We start from the raw sequence: 17,821 nt of genomic DNA, 5'->3' as shown, positions 1-17,821 counted from the left end.
CCTCCTCCTCCTTTTCTTCCTTCTTCCTCTTCTTCTTCCTCTTCCTCCTCCTCCTGGCAGTGATCCCCAAACAGCGAGGATTTCACTGTCTCCTACACCAGCTAGGGCCCTGCCACCACCTCATCCCCCTATTCCACAATGTGTCTCTCTGTGTGTCAAGCATGCTTTCTGTTCCAGTGTCATCCCAGCCAGGATCAGAGGTTTTGGTCCACATCCCAAGGCAGAGACTGGGCTTGGTCAAAAGAAGCTCTCACTTTGAAGGAGCCCTGAGCCTAAAATCCCTCCAAGTGCACCAGGCTGGCACCTTCATCATGAAGGAGAGCAGGGGCTTGGTGGTGGTCAGCATCCCAGGGGCGTCGCTGCTCCAGGCCCAGGTCAATATCCTGGAGACGTTGCTTCCTGCCCCTGTGGAGATCCTTCCTTGGCCACCATGAGGAATCGGAAGTGTGGAGTGCAGCTTTGTAAAGCCTGGCTGGAAGGGACGTACCAAATACACTTTGTCCCTTGAGACTAATTCCTCATGCTCACAGCCATGCCAGGAGCCCCGAGGTGCCCCAGGAATGCAGGCTTTCTACAGCGTGGACCTGAGCCTGGAATTTGCTGAGTCTGCTACACCAGTGCTCTGGACAGTGGAGAACTACTTCCGGTGTGCGGTAAGTGAAGCAGCTCTAGTGCGCTTGCTGAGACAGTGCACAAATCTCCTTGCCTTGGCCTCGTAGTCTTTTCCTCTGAGACGATGTCAAATTCCTGGATTGGAGAGGTCCCACCTCCAACTGGGGCTGGGGCTAACAACCAGCCACACTGGCTGATATGGGCACAAGGACAAAAGTGACATAGGGACGTAGTCCCTAGTCCTGGAGTCAAAGTTCTGGGAGAGGGAACAACGCATGCCAGCCTCCCAGACAGCTGCGGACCCTCAGTGGGGGGCACTGACTCTTGTTTGGCTTCAGTGATGTTGCCTGAAAAGTACAAATTCGGTGGTGTCAGAGAGGAGATGGTGGGGCTGGTGGCTTGGAAGGCGCCGGGCACCAAGCAAATTGTTTCTGTCCTTGCCGGCTCTTGTTCCTCAGGTCACTTAGTGGACAGCTCAGCCTCTCTGACAAGGGGTCCCATACCGTGAACTCATTTCTGAACCTGAAGGGAGCCTCGCTCTAAACATGGTGTGTGTGCTCCGTGCCAGGGTGCTGGGCCCACATCTTGAAAGGGCTTTTTGGTGAAAGCTGGGCTACCAGACAACCTGGCATTCACACATGCAAAACCACCAGGAGCAAAACCCATTCCAATACAGCATAAGGAAATACACATAATTCACAAATGATGTCGATCACTTTTATCTTATACTTCCTAACTGTCCGCAATAGAAGACAGACGCGAAGGAGATTTAACTCAGATGTTAATAGTGCAAGAATGCCCCGTTACCAGGATATGATGTTTCGGTGCTGCATAAAAATGTAATTATATTCAGAACTATATTTAAAGATTAAAAGGGGGACTACCTACCACATCTAGCTCCAAATTCGGAATTAGAAACAAAGAAACAGGCAGGATGGGGGATGAATTCTAACGGTCTGCTAAGAATGGAGATATTTCATGAAAGTTTTTTACACATTTTGGCTCTTTTATTTTAACAGTTTCCTGCAGCGATGACATTGATTTTAGAAAGGGAGGGTTAGAATTTCATCCAACAAATATTCACTAAGCACTTGCGGTGTGGGGCTCAGGCGGGAACAGAGTCCAAATTGGACTGGTGTTTTCCAGCTGTGTCCAGTCTGGAAGGGGGATATAAGAACTGTCCCGAGAATCAGATGGGCTCGGGGGGCGATGCCAGCGTAAGATGATCTTTGTCCTGGGCTTTGAAGAATGTGAGGGTCCTTCCCAGGGAGCTAATGAATAAGGTACAAAAATAGCAACAGCAATAAAAACATTTTTTGAAGAAGATTTTGGGGGGCCTCCCTGGAAAGATTTACATGGCAAAGAATGTTCTCTTTCTCATTTTATTAATTTAATATCAGCAGCAGGAATGAACCTCTCCCCTCCCAGGAATTTATGTCTCCCAGTGCGGCTTCCCGCACCTTCCCTGCATTGCCCCATCTTTCTGTTCTTATTATAGTTGCCTTGGAGAGCGCCTGCCTCTCCCTCCACACCAGCTGCCTTCGGATCCAGGGCTGCACCCCGCAAAAGCGAAAGCGGCGGGTTTTATTCTTTGCGGGCCTTGTCAGACTGACTGCCTTGCCCCGGCTGAGCACTTGCTAAGCGCTTGTTGGTCTGGATTTTCACTAGCAATTTTTACAAAATGTGAACGACCAAGAGCACTTTTTCTTTTGTAAAATATGCGGCTAATGAGTTGGAACATGAATGACTGGAGTGCCGAAGCACTCTGTGGTTACGGATTTTTTTTTTTTTTTTAATCTTTTTCTTCTAAGCCCGCCAAAAAAGTGGTTGCTACTGAGGGAGGCAATCCTAATGATTTCAGATGATGGGGGCTAAAAGCAGGAGAGGAAAGAGAGTGTCCAGAGAAGAGAAACCCTGTGTGTGTGTGTGTGTGTGTGTGTGTGTGTGTGTGTGTGTGTGTGTGTGTGTGTGTGTGAGAGAGAGAGAGAGAGAGAGAGAGAGAGAGATTTTTCTGTCACCCATGCCTAATTCATAGGGATGCAGGCCAGAGTGGCCAAATCTTACTTTCCATCAGAAGCTGCTTATATAAAAACAGTTTTAAAAATTCTGTGAGTTAATTTTTAAAAGTATTTAAAAGCTGGGCATGCCTGGGGCACATGCCTGTAATCCCAGTGCTGGGAGGCTGAGACAGGAGGATCACTAAGAGTCTAAACTGCATAGTGAGACCCTGTACCAAATAAATAAAAAATGAAAAATTATTTAAATGCCCCGGCAGGCTACATCAATCATGTCAAAAGGCCATATTGGACTACAAAGTGTGAGCTCTAACCTGGAGGTTCTGAATCGGGACATCCTTGGTAGTGTCCAGAGATATTTTTGGTGGCCACCAGGCAGGAGGATGCTACCAGCATCTGCCGTGTCCTGGCCAGGGTGCTGTAAGGGTCTCATAATGCACACGGCGCCTCTCCCCCACAGCCTGATCCAGCCCAGAAGTGTCGGCCAAGCCTGGGCTGAATCTAAGGTGTGCTCAGACAGGGATGACTGCTCTATCCTGTCTGGTTCCAAGGTAGGAGACCTCGAAGTAGGAGCTGGCTCGAGGATGAGATTAGCCAGTGGCATTCAAGCTGGAAGAGCGAGTCAGGACCAGGTGTTCTTTGCAGAAACCTCGACTTTAAAAAAATGTAAGCTTCCGCCACAGCAACCATTGAAAAAGAGTAGCCATGGCCCTCCGCTATCCCATGGCCGTGGGCCTCAACAAGGGCCACCAGGTGACTAAGAATGTGAGCAAACCGAGGCACAGCCGCTGCCGCGGACGTCTCACCAAATACACCAAGTTCCTGCAGGACGTGATCCGGGAGGTGTGCGGCTTCGCCCCCTACGAGCGGCCCGCCATGGAGCTGCTCAAGGTCTCCAAGGACAAGCGCGCCCTCAAGTTCATCAAGAAAAGGGTGGGGACGCACATCCGGGCCAAGAGGAAGCATGAGGAGCCGAGCAACGTGCTGGCCGCCATGAGGAAGGCAGCTGCCAAGAAGGACTGAGCCCCACCGGAATAAAGCTTTGCAGAAAGAAAAATAAATAAATAAAAATTTTAAAAAATGTAAGCCAGGCATGATGGCAAAAGCTTGTAAGCTCAGCACTCCAGAGGCTCTGTCAGGCGCACTGGCAGACTGCTCTGACATCAAGACCAGCCTGCTCTACAGAGTGAGTTCAAAGCCAGCCTGACCTACCGAGGGAGAACCTGTCTTAAAAAAACAAAACAAAAACATCCTGCTACCTGCTCAGTCACTGCAGGTCAGAGGTTCAGTAAAGTCAGCTGAGATTGTGTCTTCTAACACTTGCCGGAGTGTGACCTCCCCAAGCTTGTATACGCTGCCATGTGAGAAATTGGATGTTTGTGGTCCTTCCAGTGGGCATGGGCAGGATTGTGCTTTTTGTGCTTTCTTCAGGGGAAGGCTGACCTCTGCCTCCTTGCTGGAAGGTTCAGGAACAGAGTCGCCTGCCTCAACTCCTCCCTCCTGGCCACTCCCTGGACCGGAGACCCCTCCAGCAGGATCACTGTCTTCTTCGCGGTCCCAGGACACAGATCCGGTCACCCTGGTGCAGACAAGTCCCTTCTGGGCCCGCTGCCCAGTGTCACCCAACCTCCCCACGGGTTGGGTCCTGTGGGCATGAAGCCCCTGTTCTCCCTAGGGGAGCCCTGCTTTGCCCTCAGCCATGTCACTGTCTCAAATTCAGAGTAGTCGCCAGAGAAAGCCAGCCCCCTGCACCAGGGCAAGCCCTTTCTATCCTGTGCCTGGTTCTTGGCCTCCCTGGGGCTTCAGACAGAAAAAGAACAGCAGCTATGCCTGTACACAGCAGCAAGGAAACTGAGGCACTCCCCAGAAGCCTTGAGGTGGGAAGCCGGAGGATAAGCCTGAGGACAAGACCCTGAGACCCACAGGGAGCCCGAGCCACATGCTTGTTTCTGCCATGTTTTTCTCTTCTGCTGCTCTCTAGGTGCAGCTGGAGCCCTGGCCAGTCCTGCAAACAGCCAGGCCTGCAGACGCAAGCTGGGTGTCCGCCGCCCCCTTTCCCTCCAGAGCCTCTCAGGATCAGTGCTGTTCCCAGGCTCCCCTGGGGGAAACAGGGCTACCTTGTCCTTCCTCTGCTTCAGCCACACTGTCTTCAGGGCCCCTGGGAGCTGTCCAAGCCGGCCCCAGACCCTCACAGTCCATCTTGCCAGCCTCCACTACCCTGGCCACACATCTGTTCTCAGAAGCCTCTGCTTCTCCATCACCCTCCCGGAGGCCTGACCTGTCTGAAATGTCCTTGGGCTTTGAACTCCCTGTCATACTAACCAAAAGTCCCCAGCAGGACACTGTCCATGGACCAGGAAGTCCCCTCCCAGGAGGAGTGGATGTGGCCATCACTGGGCTCATGCAGGTCAGTGAGGAGTTCTAGTCATGGACAAGAACCTGGGTGACCAGGCTGGCTGATGAGGAGTTGGGAACCTGTCACTTCCCTAGACTACCCCAGGAAATATCTCCTATAATGGAGGCCAAAGGGCCACCTGAGAGTGACCGTCACTTGCCTGGGGGGCTGTCCAGAGGGCACCTGGGCTGGTCATCCCCCAGAATGAGTCATGGGCTAAAGGGACCAAGACTCGTCATTTTGCCAGGGACAGGTGCCACATTCACCACCCGAGGAGAGTGGCAGCCAGACACTGGTGCCCACCTGGGGACCTTGGGACCTGAGCCCACTGGGAGGTCCAGAGTGGGCTCTGAAGGCCCTCTGACAGGTCTTCCAGAGAGCCCTGTGTCCTCTATCTCCCAGAAGCCTGCAACCCTGTCTGTGGGAGCCTCAGACAGAACCCCAGGTCTGGAGTCAGCTCCCTAAGGAACTGTGGGTTGGCCTAAGTAGGGGACATGCACACCAGGCCTTCTACCTCTGAGTACCCTGAGTCCTCAGGTCCCTGCGGGAAGTAGCCAGCCTGGCTGAGCCTGGGAATTCCTTCCCTTTGGGTCACAGGGCTTTGCTGCCATGGGACCCACCAGAGCCCACAGGGTCCACCAGCCCTGAGAATCACGGGCCTCCTAAGCTTCTGCACTCTGTGGAGAGGGCTCTCTGAGAGGCCCCCATGCTGGTCTCTGTGGAGACTCTGGGGTGAGCTCTGGGAGTGCCAGAGAAAGAGAGAGAGGGCCAGATTTGAGGCTTTTAGTGCAGAGCCCTGACATAAGCAGGCTCAGAGCCATGCTGGGGTTATTGTTGCCACCTTGTGATACAAATCACAGCCAGGAGAGCTTGGGGGGCATCAGCCACATCAGGAATGGGGTTCAGTAGGGCGGGTGCAGTTCCCTAGTGTGCAGCCCACTCCCTGGGGCTTCAGGGAACCCAGATCTCTAGTGGACCCCAGGGGAGGAGAGAATGGGGGGGTGTCACTGGTTCACTTTCGTGACTCACCCTTCTCTGTCTCCGAGGCAGCAGCTGGTACCTTGATGCCTTGGACTGCCACCGCGACCTCAGAGAACCAGTGCTCCCAGACCCCTGGCCCAGAAGCCCAGCTGTGGGAGCTCAGAGCTTCCCTGAAAGGGCAGCATCCCTACCCCCTCCAGGCCGAGCCAAGGCTGCAAGTGGGATTTGAAACTCGGCCAAGGAGAGAGATGAGGCCGTGGGCAACGCCCACCCGGACGCGGACTAAATAAATAAATAAATAATCAGGGTTGTCGTGGCTGATAAACGGTCTCTACCTCAAAGATGACTTCTCCCCCTGCGCCCCCTCCTTCCTCCTTCTTCAGGCAGATCCGTCCCAGGCAAAAGCTTAATAGCCCCATTTAAGGCTTTTCCTTTTCACCATGGAATTGAGCTGCTCCTGCCATTACGAGGTTTTCAGCTTCTCTCTGAAATCAAATTACTGACTCCATTTAATTTTTTAAAAGCTCAGATGATTTCCCTTCTTGAATCTGAGCCGTGACTCTGAGCCACCCCCCCACCCTCCAGGCCCCCGGGCAGGTTCCCTGCGGGCAGCTGCTGCCCAGGGATAGCAGCCCTCACCAGGAAAAGCCTAACACCTAGAGGGGAAGCTGGGCCTCTGGGTGCCCCTGGATACCTGGTAGGGTGGCCCCGGCCTCCCCTGGGACTGCATCTGCTCCCAGGAGCCTAGAGCTCCAGGGCTAGAAGACCTTCATGTGCTGGTGGGCTCCGTGGTTAGAGCCCGGCCCAGGCCGTGAGTGCCTGTTGGTACCTAGGGCCTTCTTGTCTTCCACAGTGTGTGTCTGGTACCGTGCCCCTTGACAGGTGCCTGTGGGGGGCTGGGCACTGTTTCAACTCTGGGGAGGTCCCCAGGACAGAGAAAGTCCTTTGTGCAGAAGGAAACCTGTGTGTGACCTCTGTGTGTGAGTGTGTTGGGGAGGGCTGGGGGGTGGATGTGTGGAACTGGGCACCTGTCATACACACGAGTGGACCGTTTCACATAAACATGCTCACTCTGGAAATAACCAGCTTGGGTTTGGGAAAAGGAAGGGGTGCAGCTGCCTCCAGGGGCAAGATCGGGGTGACCCGGAGGGGAAGGTCAGGATGCCCAGGGGGAGGGTATCACTCAGGGAAAGTAACAGAAGCGCGAGGGCCCCACAGAGCTGGAGGGACAGAAAGAAGGCCAGTGATGAGGGTATGTGAGCAGGGCGGGTGGGTGACCATGAGCCTGAAAGGTAGGTGAGTGTCAGTGGGGTGTGCCTCACAGCTGGGGCCGCAGAGGGGTGGCGGAGGGATGAGAGCTGCCCTCCTGCCCCACCAGAATGAAAGGTGACCTTTGGGGTCCCCTCTCTGTAGGTGGCACCACTGCCACTCCAGCTGCGTCTTCCATTTCAGCTCTGCCTGCAGTGCCCCTAGCAGGAGTTGCTCTCTGCATCCGTCTGTCTGTCTGTCTTCTACCTTATTCATCCCTTACCTTCTTCCTGCAGGGGCCACCCAGCTTCTGAGCATCACAGATTACACACACACACACACGCACGCACGCACGCACGCACGCACACACACACACACAAGGAAATCCTGTAAATCAGCTCTGACCCTTCACCAAGTCTGCCCCTGTTTAACTAACCCATGCCCTTGGAGATGAGACAAAGAGAACCAAGTCAATGAAGCCACCAGGCTCTAAAACAGCCCCTCGCCCCATAGACAGGCAGGTAAGTGGGCGGTAATTGCAGGGCGGGAAGGGTCTGGGCGTGAACTGCTCTGGACACTCTTCCCAGCTCTCCCCTTTCATGTAGCTGACACAGACCCTGGTACTTCTCTTCCTTCCCTTGGCCTCCAAAGCCTCACAAAAGCGGGACGGTTGCAGTTTAATTAGAGAGTGCTTGGGGTCTTGGGGAGGGCCTCTTCTCCTTCAGGACAGCACGACACAGCTCTAGTGACACAGTCCCTCAGGGCCGGGCTAGCACCTGTGCCTGATCCCGGGGCCGTGAGCGACTTTTGTGAGTTCGGTCTGTCTTGGGGATGTCTGCTTTTTACCTGGTGAGATGTCCCGGTTCTTGCTGTCATTTGTTAAAACCAATGGCTCTGCGAACGGCTACATTTTGGCCGGGATGGCTCTTGTGAGGTCAAACAGCTGAGGAGTGGGGGGATATTGCCAGCCCTCCCCCACCCTCAGGCTTGGTTTCTCACCCCCCAGCCCACCCCCAATCCTACGACTGGGAAGTGGGCGTCTGAGCATTTGTTCGTGTGTTTCTCTCCTGCCCGGAGCAGCATCTGACCCTGGGCCGGTTCCCGTTGGGATTTGCCTCCTTAAGCACCAGACACCCAGATTCATTGTTCTTCTTTTCTCCAAAGTCCTGAACCCCCGGATTTTCGCCACTTTCCGTGGTAGACTTTCCATCACAACATGCTCTTTTAGCCTCAGCTGCAAGTCTCTGTTGGGTATTTGAATATTACTTAAACTGGAATTGTAGTTATCAACTCAGTAATTCTCCAAATTACTGCGTAACCAGAGAGGCGGCGTGGTGGGAAGAGCTGTTTTCTGGGCATCAGGAGATCAGATTCGCCCTGCCGGTGCTGAGTGATCTCTAATACACATCACTCACTCGCTGAGCCTGGATCCAGGGCTGGGCCAGTAGGGAGCGGAGCCTGGGACCTCTGCCCTTAGGTCACAGGGCTTGCACTTTGGAGACGGCAACAGAGTCTCTGGTAGCTCAGGGAGGACCCCTCAGTTCTGAAGATCCCATCTCCAGCTCAGGCCAGAACTTGTCACCTGCTGAGTCTCTGGGGCTGGGGACTGCTAGAGACATCAGGAGGGGAATGAGGGACACTACGGACAGAAGCTCATTCTTGTGACAGGCCACAGCCTACTCTACATGCCCAATCTCCAAGGCCTCAGAATGGTTCTTTCCATAGCACCAGCTTCCCTGGGAGCTTGTTAGAAACGTGTGCTTTCCATTTGAGGGTTTGTTTGGAGATAGGTTCCCACTATGTACTTCAGGCTGGCCTTGGACTTGCAGTGGTCCTCCTGCTTCAGCCTCCCAAGGGCTAGGATTACAGGCCTGGACCACCACACCCAGCCAAATGCTCATCTTTGAGCTAGGGATGTAGCTGAGTGGTAGAGCACCTATTTGGCATCTCTGAGGCCACTGCAAAAGAAATGCAAATTCTTGGGCCTTACTTTAGATCCAATCATGGGGGGTGGGGCTAGAAATCTGCATCTCAGTGTGAGATTCTGATGTTCTACTGCTGAAGTTGAGAACCATCCTCTGGGATGTGATTGGAGAAGGCTTGAATTAGAATTCCTCTGCCTCCCTACTAAGAGCCGTATTTGGCTTTCATTCTTCTCCTGTGGACTTGCTGTCTCCACCACATCACACTTAGTACCCTCCCTTTGAGGAAGAAAGGAATTGTTCTGCCCATTTTACAGGTAAGAAAACCGAGGCCCGGGGCCTTGGGTAAGATTGACAGCAGGAAGTCTGTCTCCTGGACACACTGGGGATCCAGGGTTTTTTAGACCACTGGAATACATGCGTGTCCTCGGGCCAGAGAGCAAATTCTCCCTTCCAGCTCTCTCTCCCCAATTTCCAGTTGCAATCATAGGAAAGAGCATCCAGGAAACATAAATTTTGCCTGGCAGTTGAGTAAGAGCTCTGAAAGGAGTTACACGTCAGGGAGATAGGACTTTATTTCTCAATGAAATAGCCTTTTTATGGCTGGAATAAAAGTGCCAGGGGGAGCCTAATGCCAGGAAGTAGCAAGTACATTTGATAAACTCCTGCAGCAGGGGTGGGGCCGCACAGGAGGCCGCAGCTCCACGTTTCTAGAGGCAAATGATTCTCCGCAGTTTGGAGCCATGGAAGGTCCGGAGGTGGCAGGTTCCCCTCTGTGAGCCACTCAAGCCGGGCAAGGACTGACACCGGAACGGGGTCAACCCCTTTCTTCTCTAGGCCAGCAGGTCCCAGGAGCAGAGCTGTAGCGTAGAGAGTGGACAGCAGGGGGCAGCATAGCACACCGTTCCAGCCCGGCCGGTGGGCGCTGCGGGGGGCGTTGGGGCGGGGGGGGGGGGTCTCTGAGGCACATCGCCCAGAGGAATCCAGCAGTAACCCCCTTCTGAGGACCTCTTCCACTTCCCGTTATCTCTTCCCACCCCAGCCCCTTCACAGCAGGGGACAATTTAATCCGACCCCATCCAGATCGGTCTGAGGGTGGGGCCCATGCCCCTCCCCGCCCCCGCAGGATCGGGTCTCAGGGCTCAGGGATAAGGACGCTTTCCCAAAGTGCAGGCTTGGCCTTGGACCTTATTAACACCCCTGGGAAACCTTCTGAGGCTGCTCTGGAGGGGTCTCAGTTTGCGTATGTGTGTGGGGGCCTCGAAGAGTGAGGGGTGGTGACATTGATGGTCACTGGGGTGAGCAGAAAACCCTGAAGGACAAAGAAAGCAAGGAAATCTCCTGTTTGAGAATGTGCGTGATTGGCAGGTTTACGGCCTTGGGAAGGTGCGTGGTATTCTGCACAATCAAGTCATTTTTAAAAATAATCTCCCTGCTTAAGTCGTACACGCTGCTAATTGCATTTTAATAAGTCTCTTAAAATCTTGCCATATTTTTTAATATCCTAATATTAGGTAAGTGATTGCGGGGGACACTGGAGGGCATGGGGAGTTTATGTAACGGAGGGAGGGTGGTAATGAAGCTGGGGGTGGGGGTGGCCACAAGTGGCTGATGGGGTGTTGGTGTGACATGAGTGACCTGTGGGGGTGCGGGCGTGTGTCTGCGCGGGAGTGTGTGCACGGTCACCAAGAGGGAGCCACTTGATACCTCTGGCAGCTGGGAAGTGGGGAGAGGAGGATGAAGGAACAGGTGTCTCCCCTCTTTTCTCCTCTGGTCTCAGACTAGAACATTTGAGCCCAGGGTATCTCCACCCAGCTAGTCCTTTCTTCCTCCACCAAGCATGAAGGTCCCAAGCGCAGAGAGTGGCTGGGACGACCAAGGCTGGACAGCAAGAGGACAGTCATGGAAAGCCCTGCCCTTGTCTTGGGTGGGTAAGGTGGCCACCCTCCTTTCTCTCCTTCTCCCAGCCCAGGAGCCCAGCCTCCTTGCAGCAGACTCTGCTGTCGTAGCCTCGCCCTGCCCAGTACCACGGAGCAGAGGCTGTGGGTAGGTGCTGTCCCACAGCCATGCATGTGGATGCCCAACTCTACACTTGGCATCTTCCTGAGTGCCTCCCAGATAATCCCATGGGGTGAATGTTTTAGGGTCCTTGGGGGGACCCACAGCTAAGAAGTGGCAGAAGTGGGATTCGAACCCACAGCTGGCTTCCATGGCTGGTGGAAGAAGGCCCTGCTGGAGTCGCCCATGGACCAGCCACTGAACTAGGGCTCCATATGCTTCCCCGACTCCGGGGTGGATGAGGACCATGTCGGGAATTTCAAGAAAGACTGGCAGAGGCGGGGAGGAGATCCGGTGGCTGCAGACCTGTCCGTTATTCCCTGCCAGGGTCCCAAAGTCAAGGTCAATGTCAGGGCTCCAAAGGTCAGAGGCAGGGAAGGGAAGTGGACACCCGCGGTTGCCAGGCCAGGCGTGTTAGCCACACTCGGGACTTCCGGAGGCCCCTGAGGCCCGCGGGACCTGGCCTTCCTCCTGCCTCCTCCTCCTCGGGCCACGCCACCAGGCCGGGTGGGAGGCACATGTTGAGCGAACTTCTGAACAGGAAGTCAGCGTCCAGGTCGTCCGAGTCTCTTTTCATGTGGTTTCTTTAATCCGCCGGCTGGGTTTCAGAAGCGTTTTACAGTTTCAGTTTTACAAAGCTACGCTCCTTTTAATGTTGGCGTTTTTCAGGAGGTGGGGGGAGAGCGGCTTCAGTCAAAACATGTGTGTTTTACATCAGCCAGCTGCGGGCCGCCCAGCCTGGGGAGGGGACCGGCAATGTGGCCTCCAGGCTCCGCAGCAGCCGCAGTGTGGAAGCGGAGGTGTCCACTTGCCGCTCCCCCTGAATTCTGGGTCCCTGTACCCCAGAAGTGCGCCAGCGCAGTGGGGCCAGGGCACCCTGATTCCAGGCCCCTTCCCACGTGGGGTGCTCCCCTGGGGAGCTGGTTCCCTAGTGCAGACACCAGTAGGCTGCTGTCCCCTTTTTACCTGGGCCATATCCTCCGACCTCTTGTGTTGGCATTTAGTCAGTATTTTCTCTTCCATTCATGTGCTTTTCCTCTTACCTAGACAGTACCTAAGCAAAAATATCTATGACATTGGGCTGGGTATGCTAGCTACATCTATCTGATCTCATGCACTGTGAAACAAATCTCTAACTGTGAAAAGAAAAAAAGCTAAGCTCATCCTGCTGGTCACGCTTACATTACGATGTCCTCTGCCCTTAGCTGGGTGTGGCCGTGCCTGCTTATGATCCCAGAATTCCAGGAGACTGAGGCCAGAGGGTTGCAAGTTTGAGCCCAGCTTGGGCAAATTAGCAAGATCCTGTCTCAAGATAAAAAATAGAAAGGGCTTGGGATACAGCTTGGTATTCAGAAAAAAAAAGTCCTTCACAGAGGAGAGGAAGGTTAAGAGGTGGGGGTCACGGGGTTGGTAAGATCCCTGCCTAGCCGTTTGTCCAAAAGGCCACTGTCCTCATGCTGCCTGAAAGGAGAGGGACCGACTTCCTTGGGGGTACACTCGAGGGGAAAGAGCAGACTTTGGCTTTGGTCAGACCCGCTCAGATCCTGGTGGTGCTCTCTGAAGGATATGACCCCGGATAAGAGGCTGCGACTGCTAGCCTCAGCACCTCCGCTGAGAAGTGGGCTGATGGTGCCGGCCTGGAGGCAGTGACGTGAGAGCCAGAGGCGTGGCTGGAAAGAGCCCGCGTCTGCCACCCGTCCCTGGGAGCCTCCTGGCCCTGGCTCTGACCCACCTGGTGCTGCGTCCTGAGCCACTGCAGTCTGCGGGTGAGGGCCCAGGCCACCAGCACCCCGAGGCCTGGGTGTGGAGAGCTGGGCTTTGCAGAGCCTGTGTCCCAGCGTGGCAGTGTTGCACCCTGCTGCCCCCGACACTGTGCTGCCCCTGTGGCTTCTACTTACTTAAGGCTAAGAGTCCCAGAGTACAGTTCTGCTGGCCAAATAGCTCAGGGGATTAAAGCGGCTGCAGGCAGGCGCAGGGGCCCGGGGTTTGATCCCTGGGCCTGCCATGCTGGCTTCCCCCCGGGGCGCGCTGAGACGGACATTGAGACTGGGCATGCTGGCGTGCGCCTGTAATCCCAGCTCTTGGGAGGCTGTAAACAGGCAGATCACTACAGTAGTGAGACCCTGAACACCCTGTAGACCTTTCCCTAAAAAATACACAACAAACAAACCAGAGTACAGTTCTGAGGCCACAGAGCCCAGAGACCTCGCCTTCTGCCCCCTAGATGTCAGACCAGAACCCAGGGGGACAGGTGAGGGGGTAGGCACCATTCCAACAGCTGCTTCTATTCCCTAGGCTCCTGGGTGTGCTTAGGAGACCTGGATGATGCTGGTGATGACGGTGACACTGCTGGTGATGGTGTCTGACAGGATCGCACACGCAGTCTCTAAGTGCCAGCCCCGGTGCTGAGCACGTTACACCCACTGTTCCTCTCCATCTGCACTAGGCAGCCTGCAGGAGGCCGTTCAGGCCACTGCCCATGGACAGGGCACGCTCTGCTGGGTCTCAGGAGAGAGTGCAGCCTGCTCCCTTGCTGTGTCCTGGCAGACAGGGGAGCCACACAACTGCCCCTCTTGGTTCCCTTACAGTGGCCTGGGGGTGGGCTGGCATCCTGGCCACAGGTTGTTTCCTCTCCTTTCCTCAGCCTCCTGGGGGAGAACCTGGGGCCTGGGCCCTTCTGCCCCCGGGCAGTGCAGAGCTGGAAGTGACCAGCTCCAGCTGCTCGGGCCAAGGAGAAGGCGGTGAATGCAAGCTTTGGGGCTGCTTTCATCTCTCCCTTCAAAAAGATGCAAGCAAACCCCGTGCCAAGCCGGGGCAGCTCCCTCCTTGCAGCTTGGCCTTCGAGCCCCTTTCTCCTCCTGCTGCTCAGGAAGCCAACGGTGTCTTGTCCTGGGCCCTGAACTCCGGCACCCAGAGGACCTGACTCCTGGCTACACAGGCGACTCTTGGCAGGGCTGTGGAGATCGCTCAGGATGGAGGAAAGAGGAAGGGTGCCTGCCAGGCAGGGTGGAGGGGACTGAGACCCTTACATGTTCAGGTCCGCACTCGGGGCCAGCCCAGACCTGAGCGCTGCTATTCCTGCAGCTACTGTGTGCAGAGGACAGGCTGGCTGGTCTGAGCGGACCTGTGTCCTCCGGGTAACTGGGGTAGAAACAATATGGAAGATAGTTCCCTAGCCACTTTGCTTAGATTACAGGCTGGAATGGTAATACTTTTGTGCCAGGGGGTTAAAACTCATCTTAATAAAATTAAATTCACATGGTCCTTCCTATTCCTTGAAATTTGGATACAAGGACGTTTATTTTATTTTGGTTTGTTTTTGATATTTTGAGACAAGGTCTCACTATATAATGGAGACTGGCCTTGAACTCGCTATGTAGACCCAAGTTGGCCCTCAAACTCGCAGCAGTCCTCCTGCCTCAGCCTTCCGAGTGGTAGTATTACAGGTGTGCACCCCCATATCCTGTTTGTAAGGCTATTTATTTTTTTAAACATTTATTAATTTATTTAGTGTGCGTGTGTGTGTGTGTGTGTGTGTGTGTGTGTGGCCTGCTCAGCCCACCAGGGGGCGGGGCTGGCTGGCATGTGGCGCTGGGGGATTGAACTGCGGTCCCTGTGCTTTGCCAAGCCTGTTCCAAGTAGGTGCTTTGGACCACTGAGCCATCTCGCCAGCCCCTGTAAGGCTGTTTTAAAGCAACACGTCCAGTTCGCTCTGGTCTGTCCCTCACTCTAGGCCATGTGACGTTTTCATTTTGAAGAGGAGGAGCTTGAGGCTTGGGGTGTCAGTATGTGGCTCCCAGGGTGCTTGGTGGAAATCTTCAGAAGGAGTGGCTGAAGGGACAGATTCCCTAGTGCCGGCGCTGGGGAGACGCAAGGAGCTACATCCGGGTTCCTGCCGCCTGAGGCCCTCCCTCTGGAGTCTGGTTCAGTTGTGGGAGAGATCGTGACAGCCTCAGAGACCCCTGCTCTCTGGGGGATCTGGGCTTTGGAACAGCAGGGGTCGAGGGTGTTGGGCCCAGATCTGGGTTTCACTACTTGCTAGTCGGGTGACCTTGGGCCTGAGACTCAGCCTCTTCCTGCCTCAGTGTTCTCATCTGTGAGGCGGAGATGGTTATGATGATTGACATTAAGGCAGCTCCCTCACGGGGCGAAGATGGAAGGGTGCTTACCTTGGGGCTAAGTACAGCCTGCTAACAATTGGCCACTTTGTGGGACAAGCACTCTAGAGCCTGTGTCACCCAGCCTGGGAAGCCAGAGTCCCCTATCTGGGAGCTCCTTCCCCAGCTAATCAGAGCCACTGTGCCCAGAAACCCCAAGACAGGAGCAAAGGAGCTCAGGGGCCACCCGGCTGGTGCCTGAGCTGCGGCTCTTGGGACTCAGCTCACTCCCTCTCCTCCTGTCTCACCTGCTCTTGAGCCTGCATTCTTGCCCTGTTCAGTCCTGTCTCCAGGTCCTTGGCCCCTCAACAAGGCTTTGGGATCTTCTCTGAAGAGATTCCCTTGGGGCTGGGGTGTGGCCCAGTGGCAACTCGTGGAGAAACCCTGGGTCTACATCCCAAACTCCTCTGGCCAGTCAGAGTGCAGGACTATAACTCATTGGGGAGGGGGGCAGCAAGACTACCCATCACATTCATCAGGGGATCAAGCCTACTGGGGTCCCCTGACTAGGACCTGCTAAAGGCAGCTGGAGTGGTAGGAGCTGCTTCCAAGCGGAGGTGGGGTGGGGGCTCCCAGAGATGGTAGCAGGAAGTGGGACGATTAGAACCACACAGGGCCAATGGGAACCAGATGTGATTAGGGTGGGGGGCTCTCGCAGGGGGAGATGCCTTTCTTTCCTCTACAGCTGGGTGGGGGAGGCGAGGGGTTGAGGAGTCTTCCCCACCCCCATCCCTGGCTCATTGCAGCAGCAGGAGCTTCTGCAGCCCCTGGCCCCAAAATACAAAAGTTACACCAGGGAGGTGATTTGCCTAATAGTTCCCAGGGCACCTATGACAATCCTGGCAGAAGCCACATGGGTGCCAGGCAGGGAAAAATTCCCCCCACCCAACCCAACCCTCCTTTTCCAGTCTATAGCTTTAGGAGTTCTAGGGGCCCCCAAGTTCTTCCAGGAAGCCTGCTTGAATTCTCAAGTTGGATCAGATGCCTTCTCAGGGATCCAGAGCTGCAGGGTTTTTATTGCAGTGGATTATGACCCCTTTTCCAGTAGGTTCCTTAGACCCCCCACCCCCTACTGCCTTCACAGACTCCCACTCCCAGGCCCTTCCCTCCTCATGATGACCTCTGTAGGTTTTCCAAAGCTTGTGTGTTATAATAATCATAACAAAGCAGGTGTGGTAGCCCATGCCTCTATGGGAAGCTGAGGCAGGAGGATTGTAACACTACTTTTTTTTTTTGCAGAACTGGGGATTGAACTTAGGCCCTTGCGCTTGCCAGGCAAGCACTTACTCTACTGAGCCATCTCCCCGGCCCAAGGCAGGAGGATTGAAAGTTTGAGTCCAGCATGAGCAATTCACCAACTTAGAAAGAACCTATCATAAAATAAAAATATAAAAAAGGGCTGAAAATATGTCTTGGTGGGAGACTTTTGGTTTAATACCTAGTACTGCAATAACTAGATAGATAGATAGATAGATAGATAGATAGATAGATAGATAGACAGACAGACAGGAATATCTGGTAGAATAGTGCATGCCTTGAATCTCAGCACTGGGGATTCTGAGGCAGGACAGTCATGAGATGGAGTCTAGCCTGAGCTATATGGCAAGACCTAGTCTTTAAATAAATAAGTAAAATATACATGACATAAAAATTCCCACCCTGGCCATTTTTGTATGCAGTTCAGTGGTAGTGAGTCCACTCGCACTGTGGTGTGGCCATCTGCACTGCCCCCTCCAGAGCCTTTTTATCTGTCCCCATTCTGCCCGAGCTCCCTGTGTCCTGCTCCTCCCTCTCCTTCTGTGAGCTGAGAGCCCGGGCGCCCTGTGTCCTGCTCCTCCCTCTCCTTCTGTGAGCTGAGAGCCCGGGCGCCCTGTGTAAGTAGGACTGCACACATGGGGCCCCTCATGTCATCACAGTTGGAATGTATGTCAGAATCTCCTTCCAAATCCCATAAAGCAGTGGCCCCTGTGTCCACACCCCTCTGCAGGACAGCAGCATCTTATCAGGGACTTAACCTCACTCCTGGGCCCCGGGCTCAATTTTGTCTCTCCTGACCCAGAACCCCAGTGGTCTTTTTGTCATAGACACCAGTTCCGTCATTCAGTGATCTCTGTTCTGCTCCACATGCAGCTGCTTCTGGTTTTCCCAACAGGATCCAGTGAGTGACAAATGTCCTTTCTGTCCCTCTGAGCTCCCTGGCTGCTTTTTTTTTTTTTTTTTAATGTATTTAGTACAGGGTCTACAGGGTGTACAGGGTCTCACTACGTAGATCGGACTCGTAGTAATTCTCCTGCTTCCAGCCTTCCAAACACTGGGATTACAATTTCATGCCACCATGCCCAGTCTCAATCGCCATCTCTGCGCACCCTGGGGGCAGGGCCAGCACAGTGTGTCCGAGATCGAACCCAGGCCGCTGCACTCTGCCTAAGCAGG

At 54.4% G+C, this 17,821-nt stretch overlaps 1 protein-coding gene across 1 annotated transcript in view; it reads left to right on the top strand.

The window, feature by feature from the left end:
* The window catches only part of CUNH1orf127 (chromosome unknown C1orf127 homolog), a 16,366-nt gene extending 10,086 nt beyond the window's left edge, over positions 1-6,280 (top strand). Inside the window, exons 7-11 of the mRNA XM_023699385.1 lie at positions 178-374; positions 531-657; positions 4,091-4,216; positions 4,610-5,034; positions 6,073-6,280. Of these exons, the coding sequence (XP_023555153.1) occupies positions 178-374; positions 531-657; positions 4,091-4,216; positions 4,610-5,034; positions 6,073-6,087 (890 nt within the window). The 3' untranslated portion in view covers positions 6,088-6,280. The remainder of the gene's footprint in view (positions 1-177; positions 375-530; positions 658-4,090; positions 4,217-4,609; positions 5,035-6,072) is intronic.
* Positions 6,281-17,821: the final 11,541 nt, after the last annotated feature.

This window comes from Octodon degus, unplaced genomic scaffold (genome assembly GCF_000260255.1).
Source record: "Octodon degus isolate 3935 unplaced genomic scaffold, OctDeg1.0 scaffold00113, whole genome shotgun sequence".
Lineage (NCBI taxonomy): Eukaryota > Metazoa > Chordata > Mammalia > Rodentia > Octodontidae > Octodon > Octodon degus.
The sequence above is the reverse complement of the archived record's forward strand: the minus strand, read 5'-3'. Positions and strand labels throughout refer to the sequence as shown.